Raw genomic sequence first — 22,122 nt, 5'->3', positions numbered from 1 at the left:
CGTACCGGCGTTCTAGCGAAGCAGAGAACAGTACGGGGACAGACCGCACCGACTCCCCGTTCTCCCGCGGTGGTCCTGGCCTGCGCGGCCCCTCGTGCGTGGGTTCCCAGGAGGCAGCCTCTGACGCAGGGACATGAGGGGAGGGCTTGCTGGGCGGGGGGTGTTCCGCTGGGCGGAGGAGGATGCTGAGCCGCACACGGTCACGATAGGGGCTGCAGCCGACCCCACAGGAGCTCGGGGCTGGGGTGGCTGCAGGAGTCACCCCCAGCTGGGGCGCAGGGGCCTCCGAGCATGTCCACCTGCGGACGCCAGTGGCCTGCAAAGAAGCGAGTGGACCCTCTGGCCAAGGGCGAGCCCAGGTGTCTGGTGAGCACGGTCCGCAGCCCCCACCCCGGGAAGGGGAGACCCAGTCCCCACAGGACATCCGGGCCATGCCAGGCGGCATCCACTCAGCAGACCGAGCCCAGCCCCGAGCTCCTGAAGGCTCCTAGCGCCGCATCCCGGGCCAGGCTCTCGTTCTCGAAGCCACACTGGGAGCCCCGGCTTCAGGGCCCTGCAGCGTCCAGCAGCTCAGCCGGGCTCCACTGTCCCCCACGTCCAGAGGCGGGGGTGCCCCTGCTGACCGCCCTCCACACCCCTCCTGCCCCTCTGGGCCCTGCCCTGCGTGTGCATCGGCCTCTTGCTCCTGCCATGCTCAGTCACGTGCCCGGGCAGGGAGGCTCCCCCAGCGGCTGCTGCGTCTGTCCTTCAGTGTTCTCCCCGCACCACGCGCTCTCGGCTCCTGAAGCAGGCCTGGGAAGTGGCCACCCTGTCAGGGGCCTCAGAGTGTCCTAGAGGGGAAGGGGCAGGAAGGGGGAGTCAGAGACCACTTGTCTTATCCCTCACCGCCTAAGAGATCACGGCTGGGGAAACGGAGCCTCGGAGAGGGGGCCATGTGCTCAAAGCTGCGTAGCAGGACAGCGGTGGGCCAGGACCCTCACAGATCCCGGGACGACCGCCTACCCCATTCTATAGCTTTCATCTAAGCGTCTCCAGGAATCTCCAGGATCCAACATGTTCTTACACGTGAGCAATGAAAAGAAGCCAAAAGCCAATTCCCAACAACCCAGTAAAGCTGGAGGGGAGGAGAGAAGGCTCTGTGTCTGGGGAGCAGCTGCAGTGAGCCTTGGAGGCGCACAGGCGGGAGGAGAGCAGGACTCAGCAGGCAGGAGGCAGGGAAGAGCAGCTCAGTGTGGAAACGGTGCGTGCAAAGGCCCTGAGGTGCGTCCCAGGCTCAGAACAATGTAGCAATGAGAGAAGGCCATCACGGGCCGAATGCAGAGGGAGGGGGAGGTCTTCTGGCAACATTTAGATAAGTGGGCAGGTGGCCAATGTGCAAGGCCCTGGGAGCATTCGAGGAGGCGGGTCTCCATGTCAGAGGCAGTAAAGTGCTTTATGCTGCACCTGTCGTGTTTGCTTCTGGCACCTTCCCGGTGTTCACGGAGGCAAGGGTAGAAGCGAGGAGCAAACAGGGCACAGGACAGAAACTGTGGCCTCCCCAGAGGGATCCCACACCCCGCAGATGGGCTGACAGTAACTCACCAGTCTCTCCAGGGCCGGCCGGCCTGAGAAGTCTAGCCACTGGTCTTTCTGACTTTCGGGAACCCGGACTCGTGAAACCAGCGACCGGAACACCTCTGCCCTACCTAACTCTACCCCTCGGCTGGGACCCGCCGATCTAGCAATTCCCACCCCAGACCCGCCCCGCCCCCCACAGAAAACCCCGGTCTGGCCCTAGAGGTCAGATGGCCTCCTTTCGTAAGAGCTCCCACACTTGTCCTCTGTGAGTCTGGTCTGGACGTATCCCCCGCCTGAAAGACCCCACGCGGTGGTTGGTGTGGCCTCCCCCTTCCCTTCCCTTCCCAAGAGCATCTGCGGGGGGCAGCGTGGGGGGCGGCTCCCCTCCTTCCGGCCTTCCACAGGCGAGTCCACTTTCTAGCTCTTTCTCTCTGGACCCTGGGAGGCGCCCGTCAGAGCCCTCCACTGATGCTATCACCGTGCCTCGTCGGTGGCCCCAGTGTGCTCTGCCTCCTTCCGCAGAGGCCGTAAGGACCCCGGAATCCTGGGAAGAGAGCGGGGGAGAGGGCTGCAAACCTGCTTTCCATCCACACCTGCGGACCCCCGAGGGGCTCACATGTGCGTCCCGCAGCTGTTCCGGAAGATGCCATGAGCGGAAGCGGTGGGAGGTCACACTGGGCGGAGAGGACTGAGTCCCAGCCGGGCTCACGCTCACCAGACCGAGGGCCTCCCGCTGTCACACGCTCTCTCTGGCCGGCTGCCTCAGCGTCTGCATCCGTGAGACAGTCTGGGTGCAGCTCTCTGGCTTTCCGAGTTTGTGCTTTTGACCCATGGGAGCCCGGGGAGGCAGCCAGTTCCTGGAGCCATCTTTGTCCTTCGCCGACGCGTGTCAAGTCGCGATGAGTCAGGCCACCAGGAGCAAGTCCAGTCAGGGCTGACAGCCACTCGGGAGAAGGTGGAGGCGTCGGCCTGGGGTGACCTCCCAGGACGGCAAACCGGGGCCTACAGATGGGAAGCCTGGAGGTCATCCCAGCCGGGGCTCCATGACCTTCTCCTGGGCCATAGCAAGGTCCCCGAGAGGTCATGACCCTCCCCACCCTCCCAAGGAGGCCTCATCAGGTTGGAAGAAGAGGTACAGCCTCGAGGAGAGTGGGTTTGCGGGGGGAGGAGCCCAGCCTCGGAAAGCGGGAGAAAGGTTCAAGGCACGGGTGACTCCCAGGACCTGCGAAGGGCTGAATCCTGGCCCCGTCCTCACAGGTGGGGGTGCGGATCCTGTGGTCTGCGGGCACATCAAGCAGGCACAGTGAGACCAAGGCAGAGCCCAGGCAGCCTCACTTTAAAGACTGTGTACAAAGGGCGTAACCCTTCACAGCCCAATGAATTTGCACCCCCCAGATCACTACACAGAACAGTGTCTATGTCGCAGAGAGCCTCTTGATTTGTAAAAGCTCATTCAAAAAGTATTGTTTTTGTGAATGGGTGAATCGCCCGTGTGATTCAAGTCCCGCAAGGAGCAAAAGGGCGCAGGCGACAATCTCTTTTCCTGCCACACGCCCAGCCTCTCCGGTTCCCTACCTGGAGGTTCCCCGGGTTGGCTGATTCCCACAGACTCTCCCCGAGATCTTCCAACCTCAGGGAAATGCATTTGTATACTCTTTCCGCCTTTTCTTTCTTTTTAAGATTTTATTTCATTTATTTGAGAGAGAGAGGGGACACAAGCAGGGGGAGTGGGAAAGGGAGGAGCAGGCTCCCCGCTGAGCAGGGAGACTGAGGTGTGGCTCCGTCCCGCTGGGATCATGACCTGAGCCGAAGGCAGATGCTCCGCTGGCTGAGCCCCCCGGCGTCCCGCTTCCACCTTTTCAGTCAGACTGGCGGCATCCTGTGTCACGGTTCCCCGCGCCGCCGTCCCACATGGCGACGTGCTCACAGGCTGTACCATTCACCATGCGAAGAGCCGGGTTCAGTGGTTCCCGGCACACTCACGGGGTCGTGCCACCACCGCCACGGTCGAGGGGAGGACACACTTGTCCCTGCAGTCGGCTGCCCCAGCTGCATCGCCCTCCCCTGTGTGCTTGGAGCGGTCCCACGCCAGCTTCTGTGGATTCCCGGCCGCTGCTCCCCTGCGGGGCGTGTGCCTCTCAGTTCAGCCCTGAACGCTCATGACGCGGGGGACTCCGCAGCCCCATGGGGCCGGACACAGGTCCTCAAACTCCCTCTGTGTCTCGGCAGTGACGACCCCGCCGATGCGGCGGGACAAAACTCCTTAACCAGACTGTGGTTGGGCCTCCTCTCAGACCCCTGGCCCTGGTCCTCCTCAGGACGAGCCAGCGGACGGCCTGCGGGTGTGGGACACCTGCTCTGCCCGGGCCCCGCGCGGCTGCCCTCCAGAAGAGGAGCCTGTCCCCCGGGTGCCGGCAAGCTCGCGGTTCCAACCGCCACAGCCCAGGCCTTCCAAGTACAGCCTCTCCCTCCTCAGTGCGGACGTGGGTTTTATGTAACAAATGCCCCCCATGGGATGGCCGCCGTCCGCCAGGAACCGAGCGGAGCCCAGAAATCAGACAGCAGCCACTTCAATGGAAGGAGTCTGGACGCAATCCTGCCTCCCACGGTGGATCCCTGAGAGCAAGGCTGAGCCATCCACACAGACGGACCCGCAGCCTGGAGAGAGGTCGAGGTCGCCACGGCGAGAGGAACGGGACGGGGTGGCCGTCTGTCCAGGAACACCCTCCCACTGCCCTGGCTGCCCGGGGGGCACTGAGCTGGGCCCTCCCGGAAGGCAGGCAAGTGCTCCCGGACGACTGAAGTCAGCTGCCGGGTTGTGAACAGTCTGAGCGGCTCATGAGGACGGGCAGTGGGCCCCGCTGACTTCGGGGTCAGCAATCGTCCACACGCCGCTTTCCCCACCTCAAGCCGGGGGCTGTCGAAGGGCGTCAGAAGGTGACCTCCCCGGGAGGGCCGGTGGGACCACACGTGGGCAGGGATGGACCCACGCCTTGACTCTGGGCCCGGAGCCCTCCTCTGGGGGGTGGGGAGAGCCTCCCGGGGGCCACGTGCCATGCTCCAGACACTGCACAGAGGCTGCTGAGGGAGAGGGAGCTTCTGGAGCCTTCGGTGCCCTCTCTGACCTGGACAGGGGAATGGGTAGAGGCTCGTTCTGTGAGTGACCTGCTCAGCTGGGCGCCGCAGGCATGTGTGCTGCAAACCTCTGACTTTAATCACACGGCTGGGCTCCTGCTGGCGGCAGGTCACCCTCCAGAGGAGAGAGAAGCTTCTGGGTCTTGCCTGAACTGGACCCCAGGTAGCGCAGAGGACAGCACTCCGTGTGTTTGGCATGCGAGAATTGGTCTTTGCTCTGCGGGGGGAAGGTGCCTGGGTCCCCAGCCACACCGCTGGTGCACGTGGGGCTGGTGCACGTGGGGCTGATGCATGTGGGGGATGGTCCGCCTGCCTTCATGGGTGCCACGCCCACTCTCTGTCTGGAGGCTGTTCCTTAGGGGTTTTGTGGGGTGGGGCAAGGATTTGCGGGACTCTGGAGCCCACAGAAGGATCCTGTATTTGGGATGCTCAGAAAGGGTCTTGTCTGGACGCACACACTTCCTCCCTGGGGTCCTGGGGACACCCCAAGGTTCCCGAGCTCTTACACCTGGCCCTGAGGTCACCCCATCTCCTCCAACTTGGCTCAGAATCCCCATTTCCCTGGTCGGACCCCTATTTCCTCAGCCTGCGGAAACCCTACATCCACAGTGGTTCCAGCCAATTCCACAGGCATGGGTAAACATCTCGCTGAGGTGGGTCTGACCCCCCTCACCCCCTCGCCAGTCTCCATACAAGCACCTGGAGAGGATTTCCTAGGAATTGGGGGCCCGCTGGACTGCTGGACGCAGGAAGTCCAGCGAGGAGGGGAAACCTAGTACTCCCCCACCCCGCGGACCTCTCTCCTTGCTCCATCCCTTCCCCTCTGGTCTCCCTGCCCCCAGGTCCCTCCCCACCCCTCAGAGGAAGAGGGGGTTCCATTGTGGCAGGTTGGACAGTGGAAGGACAGCTGTACCCAGGCTGGGGCCAGAGCCACAGGTTTCCCACCTGCTCCCCTGGCAAGGGATGGAGGATTTCTGTGCACTCCTGGACACATCATGAGCTGAGTTTAGTGGGGCTCCCTGGAGCAGATGGGGGGGCACAGTGCTTGCGTGGGTTTGTGTGTGGGGGGGTATGGATCGTTGTGGGCACCTGGCCCCCCAGGGCAGGGTGGGAGGGCGTCCGGCAGGGTCAGCAGCTCTGGGCAGCCCTGCCCACACGGAGTCGGGAGGCCCTGGTGATCTCCGGTTGAATTGGGTCGCACTCCCCTCGCCGAGCCTGTCTGAGGAATGGGGTAGAAACCCTTCACTGGGCACCCAGACCTGCAATCCCAAAGTTCTGGCGTGGCCACCCCACGAAGCCCTTTCAACCCTGGCAGACCCTTGCCTGCCTGTCCTCCAGGCTCTGTTCCAACGCTGATGCTCAGAACGCAGCGTGTGGTCCGTGGGTCCGTGGAGAGAGCCGCAGCCCTCAGTCCTGCTCTGCTCCAGGGCTCGGCCTCCCTCCTGGCCCCAAGCTAGAGACTCCCCTGCCCTCCCGGTGCCGGAATGGCAGTAGCCACAGCCGCCTGCAAGCCGGAGGCCATACTCTCCCGCATTGACTGCAACAGCCCCTCCAAACTCCGGCTCAGCGCCCCCCGGCCTCCTTCCTGGCCTTCACCGCCCATCCCAAGCCAGGGGGCTGCGGCCACTGTGGTCACGTCTGCAAACGAATGAGGTGTGCCAACAGGTGCCCGATCGGCCACCCCCGTGGGGACAACACCAGGGTCATCCCCGCACCCAGGGTCTGGCGCCAAGCAAAGGACACAGGAGACCATAAGCAGTACTTAAGATTCTGATCGTTTTTCTTTAAAAACCAACGAAAAACCCCACACACAAAATCCCCAGAACTCCCCACCAAGTGCAAAAGGTTAGCCACTGACGGGAAGAGAGACGTTAGCCACACACGCCGATCCGCAGCAGGCGTCCCGGCTGGGCTGACGCGGCCGCTAGGAGAGCGAAACACCGTGCGGCAGGGGTGGTCCTCAGCCCCGCAGAGAGATACACGAGGTGCCACGGCATCCTTTAAGTTAGTGACACGTTAGGACAAGAGAAAACAGCAGGTCCACGAACAAACACTTGCTGCTTACGGCAGGGTTTGCTTTACAAGGAAAAAATAACAAAGCTGGACAGATGCGCGCGCCCGGGACACGGTCAGTAGAGGGGACGGGAGGAGCGGAGTTTCTGCCTTGGCCCAAGGCTGCCAGGGAAGCACCGCCTGGCGTCTGAGGGCAGGTGGGCCCCCCGGGGGCAGAGGCAACCATGCTCTGATTCCCCACAGCCACCTGCAGGCCACCCCAGGAAGGCCCCCGTGGGCTCCCCGCACCCCGCCCAGAGCCAGCACTGTGCTCGGGCACAAAGCAGGACAGGTGGACAACAGGCCGACTTCTCAGCCTCCTGGGCGGCTCAGGCTGCTCTGGGTCCTGGAGCCCAGACGGATGGCGGCAGGCTGACCACGCCAAGCTCACACGGCCCTTGGGGGCTGACGCAGCATCTTGGGCTACAGCCCGCACTGGCCCCAGCGGCCGCCCCTGGGAAAGCACCACGGGCACCACAAAGACCAAAGCCCAAGGAGGCAGGTGCAGCGCCAGGAGCCCCAGCTTCGCAGCAGTGGAGTCTGGCCTGGGAAGGGCCATGCAGGGGGAGTGGGGGGCTCCCGCGCCAGGAGCCCCAGCCAGCTGCAGGTGCCTTCCTGGGGCTGGTTCTTCAGGCCCTGGGAGGAGACTGTCTCGAGGGACTACCCGGCGAGGGAGCCCTTCAGCGGTCCCCGTCACGGTGCCTGCCATTCCTGCCTGGCCGCTTTTAGATTTCCAGAGCGAGTCTTTGCCCAGAAAACCTCTCGTTCAGTCCCGGTACCGGAAGCCCAGGGTGTCCCGGGTGACTGGGTCTAGCCCAGATGCTGGCCCTGCTCTGCCGTCCCTGGGGGCGCACATGGGTGGGACCCGTGACCTCTGCCCAGGGGCCCCCCGCCAGCAGCAGACACCAGGTGCAGGAACCTGCCTTCCGCCGAGCCGGGGCTGGGGTTACTCTCGGAGGCAGCTGTTCTAGTGACCTTCTCTTTTCTCTTCTGGGGGTCGGGGAGGGATCCACCCTTGGATCTTTAAGGCAAAGAGACTAAATCCCGAGATTAGTTTTTGCTAAAGTCACTACATCTACAACAACAACAACAAAAGAAAGCCAAGCGTGCGGTCTGGGCTGCCGTCCGTCTGCCGGTGCACTCGGAGGTCCGCACAGTGAGGCCGCCGTCTCGGAGGCTCTGCTCCTGGGCCTGGAGTGCTGGGGACTCAGGATCCCCCCTTCCTGGAAGCCTGTGCTGGGCCGGGCACCGCGCCCCACCACACGCCCGGGGCCCTCGCAGGCAAGTCAAGCTGCAGGGGGCAGAGGGCAAAACTCTCACTATTCCCCCTCATTTCTTTAGAAAATAATCATCTTAGTGGTGTCAACCTGACCCCAAATTTAAGTTAAAAAAATAATACAAATAAACAAAGGCTGAAAGGGGAAGGCCCCAGCGGACGAAAAGCCTGTGGTAGCTCAGGGCCCGGCCTCTTCTTGGCGCTACACTCGTGGAAGTGAAGACAGAAGTTCGCTTTCTGGGACTAAAGTCGTACCAGTCTGCACTGGGGCCCCAGCCCCCGACCCGGTGGAGGGACGGCGCAGGGTGCTCCGCTGAGCTGCCTGGATGACGGGACCGAAGTCGCTTTTCAAGGGGGTGAGATGTTCCAACACCATCTTCGTGCGTTTTCTTTCCGGCAGCTTCTTGGTCCTCCTGGCTTATGTCTCCTGGGGCACCACCTGCATGAGCTTCTGGCAGAGGACTGTCGTGGAAACTGCGAGGCGGGGGACACGTGAGTTAGCTCAGGGACAACACGGGCGTGGGCAGCAAGGGCTGCAGCTCGCCCCGTGCCCCGTGGCCACACCTCCCACAGCTGCACGAGCAGCCGGAGACCCAGAGTTCCTTCTGGAACCTCCTGCGCACAGAGCTGCCCGGGGCCCGCGGGTCTCCCCGCTGTGGGGCCCCAGCCCGCACGCCAGCTGGGTGAGAGGCGGAGAATGCTGTGCGAGGCACCTCAGCCTCAGCCCAGGTCCGAGCCCGGGGCTCCTGGGAGCCACACTGGGGTGGAGGGGGTGGGCACGGCCTCCTCGGGGTGATCGCCATTCGCAAGCGGGCCCGTACAGGGGCCCGGCCAACACCTGCTGCCCGCGGCCTCTGCGAGCACTCATTTCCGATGGAGGAACTCCTGCTTCAGGCCCCCGGGGTGGCGTGTTCTGGAAGATGACTGACAGGGAGCCAATGGGCTGGGCTGGAAGCAAAGCTTCACCAAATGACCAGCAGGCCGGTGCCGGACAAAATGCAGAACCTGGCACTGGGTGACAAAGGCGCAGGCCTGCGGACGCCCTGACTTTCCCGAAGCCCGCCACATTCCATGTGATTTCAGTCACGGGCCTGAGCTTGGCTGGTGAAGGGAGCCCAGGACAGTATCCCGGGGTCCGACACTGTCCTTCTCTGCCTTTCTAGGTCAGCTGGCTGTGCTTAAGCTGGCGACAGACGGTGGGATTTCAGGACTTGGCCAATGCAGCCTGGTCCTCGGGAATCCCTTGTTCTGAGATTAGCAGGTGCCGAGCTGAGCGTCTTATCCCTGAGACACGTGGGCCAGACGCCACCGCCAAACATGCCACAGAACCCCAAAGCTCCGTGAACGCCTCCCCAAAGCCAGGGCCTCACACACCTGTCACCGCCCCTGGCTGACCCTGGGCCCGTGGGAGCGCCTCTGCTCCCGGATGGGGGGGTTAGACCAGAGCTGCAGACGGCCCTGCTCTAGGGTCTGGGGTGGGGGGGGGGCTGGGGGAGCTGAGGCCAGCTCTGGGGCCCTGGGGTGTAGACAGAGATACTCACAGATGCCATGGAGAAGCCACTTGGGCTTATTTTTCCACCAGACCCCGAAGAAGTAGACGGGTAGGCCGCTGAGGATTATGGTGAAGCCGATGCCACACTCCACGGGGGTCTTCCAGAAGGAGACCGCAATCAGGAAGAGGCAGGCCAGGATGAAGAACACCGGGAGGGCCAGGTTCACCTGGATGGGGACGGAGCAGGCACTGACGCCAGCCGCTGCGCCCCCGCCTCCCACCCCACACGCCCCACTGCCTGCCTCCCTGAGTCCCGTCCACCCTGCCGAATGCACACCCTCACCGGAGACGTCTTTTCCCTTGGGACCCCCACCCCCGGGTACCCCCTGCATCCCCCGCTCCCAGCCACTCTGAGCCACTCCTGCGTCGCTGGGTCGTGGCCGAGCTCAGAGCAGTTCTGACCTCTGGGGCCTGTTCTGGCCTTAGCCTCCACCGGCTCCGACCCACACGGTTTTCTGAGTCGGCAACGGGGAGCTCCACCCGCCCTCAGCACGGGGCCATGCAGGTTCCTGCTCGGGGCACACGGAGTGCAGACACAGCCAGGTGGGGCCCTCAAAGCTTCCCAAGGTCAGGGAAGGTCAGCCTCCTGGTTCCATCACAGGATGGAGGCCTGGCTCAGCCCCTGACCCGCGGTCACTCAAGGGAGGGGCCCGGCGCTTCTGGGAAGACCGTGGCTGCCCACGAATCCCATAGCAGTACCCGCCTCCTCAGAGAGCCCTTGTGGGCAGGCGGGCTGTGGTCTGTGCCCCACGGGCGCGCGGCCCACACACAGCGTTCGAGGCCGCAGAGTTGCGGCCACGCCCACAGCTGGCAGCCGCTCGGGGACTCTCACCCCGCGTCTGCTCCCCGAGCCTCTGCCAGGCTGTCTACACATCCGTGTCTACACACTGGAAGAAACTCGAGAGCACGAGGGACAAGCAAGGGTCCCACTCGGCCCACGGCCGTCCTGGGGGGCCCAGTGGGGCAGCGCCCCCCACCACCAGCGAGGGCCGAGCTGATCCCAGGCACTGAGGTTGCCTGTGTCCCCCCAGAAGAGCCCGTCCCAGGCCCCGCTAGGCTCTCTGCCAGGGAGGAGGCTCATGGACAGGTGCCCACTGCGGGGACCGTGCACCAGCACGAGCTGGACGAGGGACAGGAGCTGCCGGCTGGCGGCTGCCCAATGGCCACAAGAGAGTTGGGGCCATGGCGGACGTGCTCACGGGGCCTTCATGGCTGCCCTCCTGGGAGAGACAGGGTCACCCTTGGAAAGCTGTACCCGAGGCCTGAGCAGACAAGGGCCAGCACCCTGTTTCCTCCTGGGATGGCCACGGCCAGGGCAGGCGCCTCCACCCACACCCCAGCTGGGCCCGTCTTCCCAGGCTGGTCGGGGCCTCACCTGCCCCTGCCCTGCGGCGCTCGGCACCCCCCACCTGGCATGTGGGGGTCTCACTTATCGCTCTGCCCTCCTTGGGACAGTGGCTCTAGGGCACGTGCGGTCTGATCTGTTCAGTGGCGAACCGCTGTACCAGCAAGCGCCCGGTCGGCCCCAGGGTTCCCGGTTACGGCCACGACGTGAACTAGCTCCCGGTCTAGCTCGGAAGCACGTGCACAGAGATGTGACGCGGGCCTCGCGGGATGTTCCGGAGAGAGTGCCCTCACCCCTGGTTGGTGGAGGGAAGGGGGAGACGGCGACCAGCCCGGCCATGCGGCCGCTCACCTTGATGGGCCGCTCCAGCTCAGGCTTCCGATAGCGGAGCCACAGCATCCCGGCGATGGCCAGGGCCACACAGAGCCAGTTGAAGAAGCTGAAGAAGTTGATGACGGAGAAGATGTCTCTGGAGAAGGCGTACAGCAGCGTCATGATGCACTGCGAGCAGAGCAAGGCCGGGCTGGGACACGAACACACGCGGAGCGCGCGGGCTGCCCGCGGTCACCCCCTCCCCGCCCGCGGACACCCCCTCCCCGCCCGCAGTCACCCCTTCCCCCGCCGCGGTCACCCCCTCCCCGGCCACGGTCACCCCCTCCCCGGCCGCGGTCACCCCCTCCCCAGGGACACCGCGCGGGGCTCCCGGGAGTGGCCCCCGCACAGCCGGCCCCGACACCCCCGCCCACACGCTTCCACACGCTTCCCACGCCTTCCGGTTCACAACGACTATGCGTCATTTTTGGAACTAAAAACTCAAAAAGAAACTGTACGAAGCGTGACGTGAGGAAGCGCGCGTGCTAATTATCCGTGTCTCCGCGTCGTGTGCAGCCTGCGGACAGCACAAGGAGCCAGACAGACGGACGGAGGACAGGGCGCGGACGGCGCGGCCCGCTTACCGTGAAGACGAGGGACGGCATGGGCGTCAGGAGCTGGGGGTGGATCATGGAGAGGACGGAGGGCAGGTGGCCCTCCCTGGCCCCCACGAAGAACAGCCTGTGGATGTAGGAGCGGGCGCTCAGCCCCCTCCCCACACACCCCCGGGCAGGGCAGGGAGTGGAGAGGGCCCAGGCCCAAGCACTGGGCTCCCTGCGGGGGCTTCCCAGCATCCTTGAGGGGCTCAGCTGGCCAGGGTTTCCAAATGAACGCAAGGAAGAGTCCAGAAGGACATGGTTGGGTTCCCTCTAGCTGGGGGCCGCGGGAAGAGTGGGGTTTGTGGTTCCCTTGTTTCTGTACCCCTCAAACGTGCCAGAGCGAGACTCGGAGCGCACATCAGAAGGTGATGTGTGGTGGCCTCCCCTGCGCCCCAGGGCCCGGGGGACGCGACGGGTCTGCGTGGGGCTCACCGAGAGGACGTGAAGAGGGACCCATTGACGGAGCCGAAGCAGGACAGGCCTACGAAGACGGGGATGATCCAGGACATGACGCCCAGGTGGTAGGTCCCGAAGTCCTAGGCAGACGGGGAGCGTGAGCCCCTCAGCCCCAGGGCCCCAGCCCAGCGCCCCCAGCTCTCCGCCTGGACAACAGGCCATGCGGCTGTCCTCACAGCCAGGCCCGGGACGCTTCTGCCTGCACAGCTTCCCACGGGCTCATGGTGAGATGTCTGCACTCGGAGTGGCCTCCTGGGGTCTGGACCTTCGGGGCAGCCCCAGGGACAGGACCTGGGTCGGCACGGGGTGCTGCACCTCAGTCCTCATCCGTACCCTCAGGTACCTGTCACCCCCCGCAGGACACCGGGGGTCCCTGAGCACGGTGTCCCCACATCAGCACATCCGCTCAAGGGAAAGGAGTGCGGCTGTCTCTGGCTGGGCCCCCAGCACCGTCCCGCTGCCCAAGAGCAGAACAGGGCGTTTATTCAGAAGAAGGGGTTGTGTGTTGCCACAGCTTAGTCCACCGGGTCTGGGGGCCACCTCTGCTGGGCCCAGGAATGCCACATCCAATCAGCCCAGGGTCCACGGCGCCCGTGCAAGAGGCTCAGGCTCCCAGCAGCTCTGCTCTGGGAAGAGGGCTGCAGGCGTTGCTCACCGGGGGATTCACCCCTCCCCCACGCCCAGACGACTCCCACGCGCTGGCCCACACCTGCCCTGGGGGAGGCCAGGCCCTGGCGTGCGGCAGACCCCCAAGTCTCAGGGGGACCCAGGGTTAAGGGCCAGCACCCACTCTTTCCGGGGGGTGGCAAAGCGCCACTCAACCCTCCCGAGAAGGGAGCGGTTCGCAGAGGCCTGGTCTGCTGGGGTGGTACCTTACCACGGCCACAGCCTCCGACGTCAGCATCTGCTCCGTAGACAGTGTGGTGAAGTAGGCCAGGTTTGTCAGCACGTACACCAGGGTGACGATGGGGAGGGAGATGATGATGGCCAAGGGCAGGTTTCTGCAAGGAAGGGGAGGTGGACATCATCCAAGGGCAGCCTGGCACAGGCCGGACCGGGTCCCGAACCTCACTGCACGGGGAAGGCGGCTGGAAACTGGCAGGCGGGCGGCGGTGTGAACCTGGGCCAGGGATTGCGCCGCTCCAGCCCTGGGCCCGTGGGGGAGACTTGTTCCAGGTCACACGGCCACCACGAGGACAGCACCCCGCCCCAGCGACCCTCCTGCCCCTCCAAGGCCGGCCCGGGGCTGGCTCTGAGACATAACCAGGCCCCCTCCCCGCCTCACGTTAGAGTAACACAAGTCTGCGCGTGCTTGTACCTGTAGGGATTGATCATCTCCTCCGTGACAAAATTCAAGTAATTCCTAGAATCGAGAGCAGAATTTCACCACACGTTCCTCACACAACGCTTAGGGAAAACTACACCGACCCCAAGGGAACCACTCCAGGCTGTTCCGGGCCCGAGGAGTTGGGGATCCCCAACCCATGTGCGGGACCCCCGCTGGTGAGCTGCAGGGGCCCCGGGGCCCGAGGGAAGTCAGCACTGCCCACCCCCGGGGCCTGTCCTCCAGTGCAGTCTGTTTCCCCGCCCCGGGCAGCCAGCACCGTCTCTGAGGCAGAGGCACAGCCCAGCCTGAGGGCAGGGCGGGGCGGGGGGGGGGACCCGTGCACCTCGCCTCATACAGACCCGCTGCGTGCGCAGCTCTTCCCATCCACTCCGAGCCCGCACGGGCAGGTTCAGGGCCCATGTGGGGAAAGAGACCCGAAGGGCAGCCCCCCCGGGCTTCCGTGTCCGCAGGGAAAGTGCTGCCACATTGAGCTGGTTCCAAGGCCTCCCTGGCTGCTACCTGACCCTTTCTGGAACCTTCTGTGCCTGCCCACCCACCGCAGCCGCTTTGTGGCTCAGGAAAGCCTGCTCCGAGTAGAGGCCACGGCTGGGGACCCAAGGGGACAGAAGGCGTCGGCCAGAGCTGCAGGCAGGTACCTCGCTCCTGGTGGGGAGCGGTCAAGACAACTAAGCCCAGCGCCTGGCGCCCGAGTGCTCCACGCGGGTCAGCAGGGCCGCCTACAGGAAGCAGGCTCGCTGTGAGCAGGGCCCAGGGCTGCGCGGACGCGTGTCGGTGCCTCTCCGGGGCGCGCGGGGCCAGCAGCAGCTCCACAGCCTTGGCTGCATTCCCCAGAACTGCCCGTGGGCAGCCAAGAGACTGGATTTCTGGACACCTGGGGGCCCACCCAGCCGGTGTGTCCCAAGCCCAGAGACCCTGACAGTCGAGAACCTACCATCCCCCGTAGGCAAAGAGGCCACTGTACAACGCCAGCACGATGTTCCCCACGTCCAGCTTGGTGCCCTCAAACGAGAACTTGGGATCCAGATTGGACACGTCACCTGGCGAAGGCCCGACAGACAGAAAGGAATGCTGGGTTAGAGAGCACTGCAAGGTCACACCGCAACTTCTGGAATGTTCCTGGAGCAAAATTCAGTCACAGACAGAAACGCAGGGGGAAGGCTTTCCATGGCAGCAAACTGGATGCACCTGCTGAACAGCCTCGCCAGCGCTTCCACGCTCCCGCCCGGGGCCAGGAGCGAGCAGGCACAGGGGACGCGAGGGACAGGCCTCCAAGACACCCCCTGAGCGGGAGGCAGCGCTACAGACCCTCGATCGCCCTAAGCCCAGCAGACTATGCGCTGAGGGACATGCGCGGAGGCACATGCGCGCCCACCTGCGGTTCACTGGGGCAGAAGGGGGGCTGGTCAGCCCAGGTCATCTCGGAGGACACCCCCGCAGAGCCCGTGACACAAGCCCCAGGTCAGGGACACCTGCGCTGCAGTCTTGGCGCCCCCTTCGTGCTGGGAGGATCTCAGGCTGCTGACCCTAGAGCCAGGTTCCTCGCGGTGGGACAGCGTTCACAGCGTGACCTGGTGGCAAGCATCAGCAGGAACTTCTCACGGGTGACTCCGATGTGTCCCTGGAACCTGCCCACCCCATAGGTGGTGACGGTATGACGTGATGGGGCTCTGAGGGCCAGCCCCTCCTGGACAGCCGTCCCTGGGTGCATGGCAGCCTTGGTGTCTGCCCAGACAGACGACAGCAGGGCCCGGCGGGGCTCCGTCCACCTCTCTGCGGACCGTTTCCACCGGGAGTGGCCCAGGGGGTCCTGATGTGCGGTCACACCACCCCAGTGTCTGCCCCCGTCCTCCTGTGGCTTCTCTGCTGGGTCTCCCCTCTATCTTACTGGGACGCAGGTCACTGGATTTAGGGCCCATCCCGAACCAGGATGGTCCCGTCTCACACTTCCCCTCAAAATACAACCGCGACGACCCTTTCTCCACAGGGGTTTGGGTCCACCACCCACAGGGGCACACATGAAGGGGAATGGGGGTCTTGGGGGGGACCCTGGCTATCAGGCTCTTTCTGACGCTCAGCCTAGTATGCTCCGGCCCAGAACCGCCTGCCCCGTAACGAGGGACCAGCCTGCCCATGAGCCCCATGCTTCTCCGGTGCTCCCGGCTCTGGGGACACAGGACATGGCCAGTCACTCCGCCCACCCGGCCGAGGCCACCTGCAAGGCACACACAGCTGGGGGCGGGACTGCACTCTTGGTCGGGTGTGGACAGCTCGTTCGTTCGGGGACGTTTCTCACAAAGTCCTTATGGCTCTGCCTGCGAGGGCCCGTGTCGCTGCCAGCTAAGAAGCCATCAGCCCAGGCACCGCGGGGTGAGGCAGGGATGTGGCCCCAGCCCAAAGCCAGGATCTGCAGACCCCCCAGGAGCCCAAGGTCTCCCCCACCCCCACCAGGGGCCTCAGTCAGCCCAGGAACAGGTCACAATGACAGCAGGGGAGGGGGCTTGTGGAGGGGACTGAGGAAGGGAGCTGCTGTCACACCGTCACCCCACCGGGACAAGCACTTCAGAGCAGCTCCTCCCTCCTCTGCGTTCCGGACTCTGCCCTCAGCCTTGTTCGCTGACCCCACAGGTGTGTGGGGGGACCTGGCCGAGGTCTTGAGATAGACTGCTTGGCCCCGGGGAGCCGCCCCCTCATCCCCTCTCGGAGGCCCTCGCACGGCCTGGTCACAGGGTGGTCAGCAGGCTGGGTGGGCGGGGGCCGTGCCGAGAGCAGGCTCAGGACGGCACACCTTTCATTCAACAGCACCCAGGAGAGTGCCCGGAGCCCCCCGCTGCTCCCTCCTGGTGGCGCCCACAGAAAGGCTCTGCCATACACCCCAAGGCCTTGTCCACATGCTTCTGCTGGCCGGCAGCCGGGGACACAGAGGCTCAGGCCACCTGCCCCCGGATCCCCACAGTGGGATCTAGGACCACGACGGGGGACTCCCTTCTGGGGACCGTGTGTGCAGTCCACACCACCCGACACCTCTTGGAGGTGCCCTTAAGAGCCTGGGGGAGCCCGCTGAGACCACCCTCCCTCCGTAGGAGCTTGCGAGGGCCGCAGGTCCCCGGAGCCGCTTCTGGAGCACGGGAGGCTTTGCAGAAGGATCCCTCACACGTGGTGCACAGCGTCTGGAACCCAAGACTGTCTCACGAACCTGCCCCTCTTCCTACTAGAACATACGCACGTGTGTCACGTGTGGTTCAAACTACGGATCTTCCCTCCGCTGTGATGCAGATGCACGGGCAGGTGCAGTCGTTAGAACTGCCCCCCTCCAAGTTAGTGACACTGTCCACACACATGCGGCTCGGAGACACTCCATGCAGAGGTCACTTTTGGGGGCCAGCACCCGGCCTGGTACAGGAAGGGGGAGATGTGGGCACTCCGGATTCCTGGCAACCGCGGGTGCAGGGCCGGGACGGGGACAAAGTTCAAGGTGGGACCTGCGGCCTGTGGTCTGCAGGTGAGAACCAGGTGCTTTCAGCCCTCGAAGTCCACGCAGCTGTGACGTCCTCCTCAGGTGCCACTCCCGCTGTGGCCACCAGCTCCAAGCTGGCACATGGACACACTGTTGTCTCCCCAAGACGGTCACGCAGTGACTGGGACTTCCTGACATAGGACAGTGTTTTCTGGGATCTACAGCCTGATTTTGCAGGGTCTGCAAGTCTGGGGAGATGCTACTGCTCTGACCAAACACAGATGAGAGTCTCACTGGGGACCTCGGCCAGCCCCCCCCCCCAACAGCCCACAAAGATTTCTCCTCCTAGGACAAGTGTGGGAGGCCATTTGCTAGGACCGCCCTTGGCCATCTGAGACCTCACTTCCTGCCTGCGAAGTGCCTAGGGTCCCTGGGAGGAGAGCAGACATCAGGGTCACAGAGGGACCGCACACACAGATCCTGCAGTGTCCCCAAACCCGGCTTCTCTCCTGGTGCGGAGGATTTGGGGCGGGTGGGGGGCAGCTGGCAAAGCTCTGCCAAGTATTCGGCTCCTGCTCCTGGCCGCCAACCCACCCTCGGCCGAGTTCCTCGGGGCTGTCACACCCCCTGCCACCCTCTCCAGATGCAGTGTGCCCCACTGCACATCGGGGACAGAGGAAGGGGCCTGACAGGGACCTGTCCTGAGTGGGCGCTGTTAATGCACCCCCGGCAGGGCTCCGGGCTTTGTTCAGACTCAGACCGCGCTGGACGCCAGCCCAGAAGGGAAACCCGCAGCTTCTCCAGGCTCCTGACCCAACGTCGGCCAAGCACGCTGCCCCCTCCTTCTTGGTGGGCACCAAGGAGCAGGCACTGGGTCTGCGGTTCCATGTGCCCCGTGGCCGGGGTGGCCGCGCTCGCCCTTGCCATCCTGGGGTCCTGCTGGGGCTGGAGCCTGAACAGCAGGGGGTCTTCGGGGAGGCCTGGCGAGCTGGCAGGAGGGCCCGTCTGCCTGTCTCCACCAGCTCCAGCCGGGGCGGGTGAGGCGGCCACTCCGCCGTGTCGGGATGTGTTAGCAGCTGCGCAGCGGCCGCAGCAGGGGTGAGCGAGGGTGCGGCATGGAAGAGACATGGGGACCCCGTGTGGTCTCAGCAACCTCCCCGCCACCGCCAGCCGCAGCGGGCACGTGCGGCAGTGTCCGGAGACGCGGGCTGGTCAGGGCCGGCGGGGGCTGTCTGGTGGGGGAGCAGGCAGCGCTGGTCAGCAGGCTGGGATGCGAGCACGGCTCCCCTAAACGGCAGCGACACGGGGCGACTGTGCTCACGAGACGGGTGACCAAGGCTTGCCCATGGGCATGGCTCCCACTGCAGACGCGCGGACTGTGCCGGCCCCAGACGGGGGGTCTCAGACACAGACGAATGATGACGGTCCTCCAGGGCCACCATGTGCCAAGCTACCCGATGCCCCTTGCAGACCGGGGTAACGGGGGTGGGAAAGCTCAAGGCCCCAGGGAGCAGCTGCCCGGGAAAGCCCAAAGCCCCGTGTCCCACAGACACAGCCACAGGAAGCAGCAGCTCTGTGCCCGTGGGGGCAGACATGGTCCTTCCTCGCACGGGGGGAATGTGCCCTCCAGCTGCTGTGCTGGGAGGACCAGGGCTACCCACAGTGCCTGCGTCCCCCGAGACCTGGCCTCTGCGAGGGGGGAAAGTTTGGTCAGACGCTCACCGCGGCTTCTCCAGGGCACCGGGAGCCTGTCTATGCTGCAATCTGGAGATGGGCAGTTGGGGGAAGCGGCAGAGAATCCCAGAACCTCAGGATGGCCCCACCCCTTCGCCATGCTTTCCCACAGGGAGAGCAGCCCTGGGGCACCCCTCTTGGGATGGGGACACTGTGAGAAAGCCAGCCCCAAACTGGGAAACGTCCACCATGCCGGAAGCTTCTGCTTCTTTTCCCACTTGATCCCTCCGGGGTTCTGTGGGGCGGTCACTGATGTCACGAGATGTGAACAGGGTCCCCCAAGAACTGTTAACCTGGCACGTCCGAACGTGACCTGGTTTGAAGACGGACTGAAGAGGAGGACAAGATGCGATCACGGGTGAGGGTAGGCCCTGAAGCCCCCCAGTGTCCTTGGCAGACACAGAGACACAGGGATGAGACCAATATGGCCGAGTGCCGCCAGAAGCTGGAACAGACAAGGAGGGACGCCCCTCCCCAAACAAATTTCAGAGAGAGTATGACCTTGTGCTTGGACTTCCGTTCCCCAGAACCACGAGGGGACAACAGGACACTGTCTGCAGACAGACCGATGGGCCTCACTGTCTGGGTCAGATGCCCTGGTCTCCACTCTGTGCCTCACGGGCGTGGCTGGGACAAGCTGTGGCCTTGGGCCCCGCCTTTGCCATCACCGGCCAAGTAAATGGTGTGCAGCCTCAGGCTTCTGCTCTGTAAGATGGGCTGTCCCGCCGGGCCTCCGCGCGGTCCCACCCGGCGAGTGGGCTGTGTGACTGGTGCCCTTCGGGCTTGGGCAGAAAGCACCGTGATGGGTCTCTGACTCCAGCCAGAGCCCAGCACGCAGGAGGGGAAGCTTTCTGCAGCCGGCTCACGGGCTCCTCTCTCCCATTTCCCCACCCCGGAGGGACGTGCCTGGCATGTGGCGCTGTCCTGTCTCTGCCTGGTGTCTGGGAACAGCGCTGCAGCAAGAATCCAGGTTTGGGAGGCTGGTTGGTGCTTCTTCACCTGGCCAGCGTCATTCCCTGGGACCCTCTTTAGACCCTCAGAGGGATGGGCTCCTTGGCCTCAAGATCTGCTTCGAACCTCAGATCTCAGTTGCAAAGGGGCCTCTCCCCGCTGAGCATGCTGCGAGAGACCTCTGAGAAACCAGTGTGCCCAGTATAGGCCTCCAGGGCTGCCACGGCCCAGGGCACGGGTGGGCAGAGGGCTGCGGCGGGAGAGCCCCGACTTCCCCGACTTGGCTTTCAGGCTGGAGGGCACCAGCAAAGCACGTGATGGCCAGTCTGTCCCGATTCCAGACGCTGACTCAGTTCAGATGCACGAGGGCCCAAGGGAAAGGCCTCCAGTAAAAGTGACCAAAGAATGGGGCGCCCGGGGGGCTCAGTGGGTTGAGTATCAGACTCGTGATTTCGGCTCAGATCCTGATCTCAGGGTCGTGGCACAGGGCCAGACAACAGGCACTACGCTCGGGGGAATCTGCTGGGAATTCGCCCTCTGCCCCTCTCCCACACACATTTCCTCTCTCAAACAAATCTAAAAAAATTATCAAAGAATGACCACAGGGGAAAACCACCAAGCCGGTCCCAATGGCCCCTTCACGACAAGTCGTCCCTCTGTGGCCCTGTGACCTGATGCTCTGGACACTGCCCAGGGCCCTGCCCAACCCCCCCGCCCCCCCCCCGGTCCTGGGACCCAGCTGCCCCGAGCAGAGAACCGAACCACAGCCTTGCACGGTCCCCTGCTGCTGTGCCCTGCGGCCGTGGCAGGACCTGGCCCTGGGGAAATAGGCCCTGAAGTCTCTGTCGGGGGAGGCCGGGCCCAGGAGCACGAAGAGAAGCAACGGCCCCCTCGGTGCTGCAAGGGCCCTTCCCGCCCCGCCGTCTCCCACACGTCCCCCGCTCGGGATGCCCCTATCATGCTGGGACAGTGCCCGGGCGGACGAGATAATCAAGGCCGGGTTTGGGAGCCTCCGCCCGCCGTGCAAACCACACCCATGTGCCCCAGCGTTTGGGGGCCAACGTCCCGGCAGCCGGGTGAACCCGAGCGAACTGCTGCAGGGTTCGGGCGTAGGGGGCAGGACTGCTTGGCGCACGGAGACTCTGCCTGCCACGACCTCCCTCAGCAGCGGACATCCTGCTCGGACGTGGCGTGGGAGGCGGACAGCGCTCCGCAGGCCCGTTTTATCTGTACGAGGGGGGTCCGCACTGAAACCGTTCTCCCACCGATGCCGCAGCCCCAGCAGAACCACAAGGTCCCTTTGTGCGTCCTCTGGGAGGGACCTGGGCAGAGGGACGCGCCTTCAGCACCCCGCTGCCACCTCTGGTCTGAGAAACGCCTCCTTGGCTTTGGGAACAGCCCGGCCTCGGGGCCATGGTCTCTGTGAGGCGACACACAGAAGGAATCCACAGACCAAAAGGTCAAAGGCAGGTGGAGGCAGCTGGCCAGGAGGGCCCTCGAAGTGCCCTCCGCCCACCCCGCCTGCCTGCTTGTCGGACGCCTGCCCTGCGTCGTACGGGAGCCCCTGGGTCTGAAACGCTGACCTGAGCTCCGTCTCGCCTCCTGAAAATTCTGGGAGCGAATCCAGACACCTCGCATGGCGCCAGGCCCGCATGCCCGACACGGCGGGTGGCCTCCCACCCCCAGCCGCAGGGCAGCTGAGCCGCTCCCACACCAAGATCCCAGCCTGGGGCCATGCAGAGTGGCCCCTTTGTCCCCCTAGCTCTGTGCCTTCATCCAGCACTCCCCACGCGCCCTCAGTCCCAGCCTGGGCTGGTGCCCCATCTGCCTGTCTGTAATTCTGTTTCTGCACTGTCTGGTGTCCCCACCCCAGAGCTGAGCCCCGGCCAGCAGGGCCAAGTCCTTGTCAGGGCTCCGCACCGAGTCACACTCGGGGCCTCAGATTTCCAGTGAAGGGCAGCGGGAAAAACAAGGGCAGACAGCTCATGGGTCTCGAGGGAATGAGACCAGCTGAGGCCTGGGGGCTGACCACAGCCCAGATGGACTCAGACCCCCTCTGCAGCTCTCGGGCCCCCGGGGTGCTCGGTGGGCTGGGGCAGAACACTGGCACTCAGAGCCCAGGGGAGCAGGGCAAGTGGGGTCTGTGCTGTGACGCTATCCAGCCGGGGACAGTCAAGCAGTCCAGCCGAGCCCCTGTCCCAGGGATCCGGGCCCTCCCGCCAGCCATCAGCAAGAGGACCCAGGGAGACGGGCAGGATGCCCGAGGGAAGAAGAGTCAGACCACAGACTCC

The 22,122-nt window shown here is 64.6% G+C and overlaps 1 protein-coding gene across 1 annotated transcript in view; it reads right to left on the bottom strand.

The window, feature by feature from the left end:
* Positions 1–6,454: 6,454 nt before the first annotated feature.
* The window catches only part of SLC7A5 (solute carrier family 7 member 5), a 31,023-nt gene continuing 15,355 nt past the window's right edge, over positions 6,455–22,122 (bottom strand). Inside the window, exons 3-10 of the mRNA XM_044255584.1 lie at positions 14,624–14,729; positions 13,663–13,707; positions 13,222–13,345; positions 12,321–12,424; positions 11,874–11,970; positions 11,269–11,418; positions 9,562–9,739; positions 6,455–8,494 (exon numbers count right to left, since the gene is read on the bottom strand). Coding sequence (XP_044111519.1) covers positions 8,439–8,494; positions 9,562–9,739; positions 11,269–11,418; positions 11,874–11,970; positions 12,321–12,424; positions 13,222–13,345; positions 13,663–13,707; positions 14,624–14,729 — 860 coding nt within the window. The 3' untranslated portion in view covers positions 6,455–8,438. The remainder of the gene's footprint in view (positions 8,495–9,561; positions 9,740–11,268; positions 11,419–11,873; positions 11,971–12,320; positions 12,425–13,221; positions 13,346–13,662; positions 13,708–14,623; positions 14,730–22,122) is intronic.

This window comes from Neovison vison, chromosome 7, assembly GCF_020171115.1.
Source record: "Neovison vison isolate M4711 chromosome 7, ASM_NN_V1, whole genome shotgun sequence".
Classification (NCBI taxonomy): domain Eukaryota; kingdom Metazoa; phylum Chordata; class Mammalia; order Carnivora; family Mustelidae; genus Neogale; species Neogale vison.
Note: the sequence above shows the minus strand (reverse complement) of the source record. Positions and strands in the feature narration are given on the sequence as shown.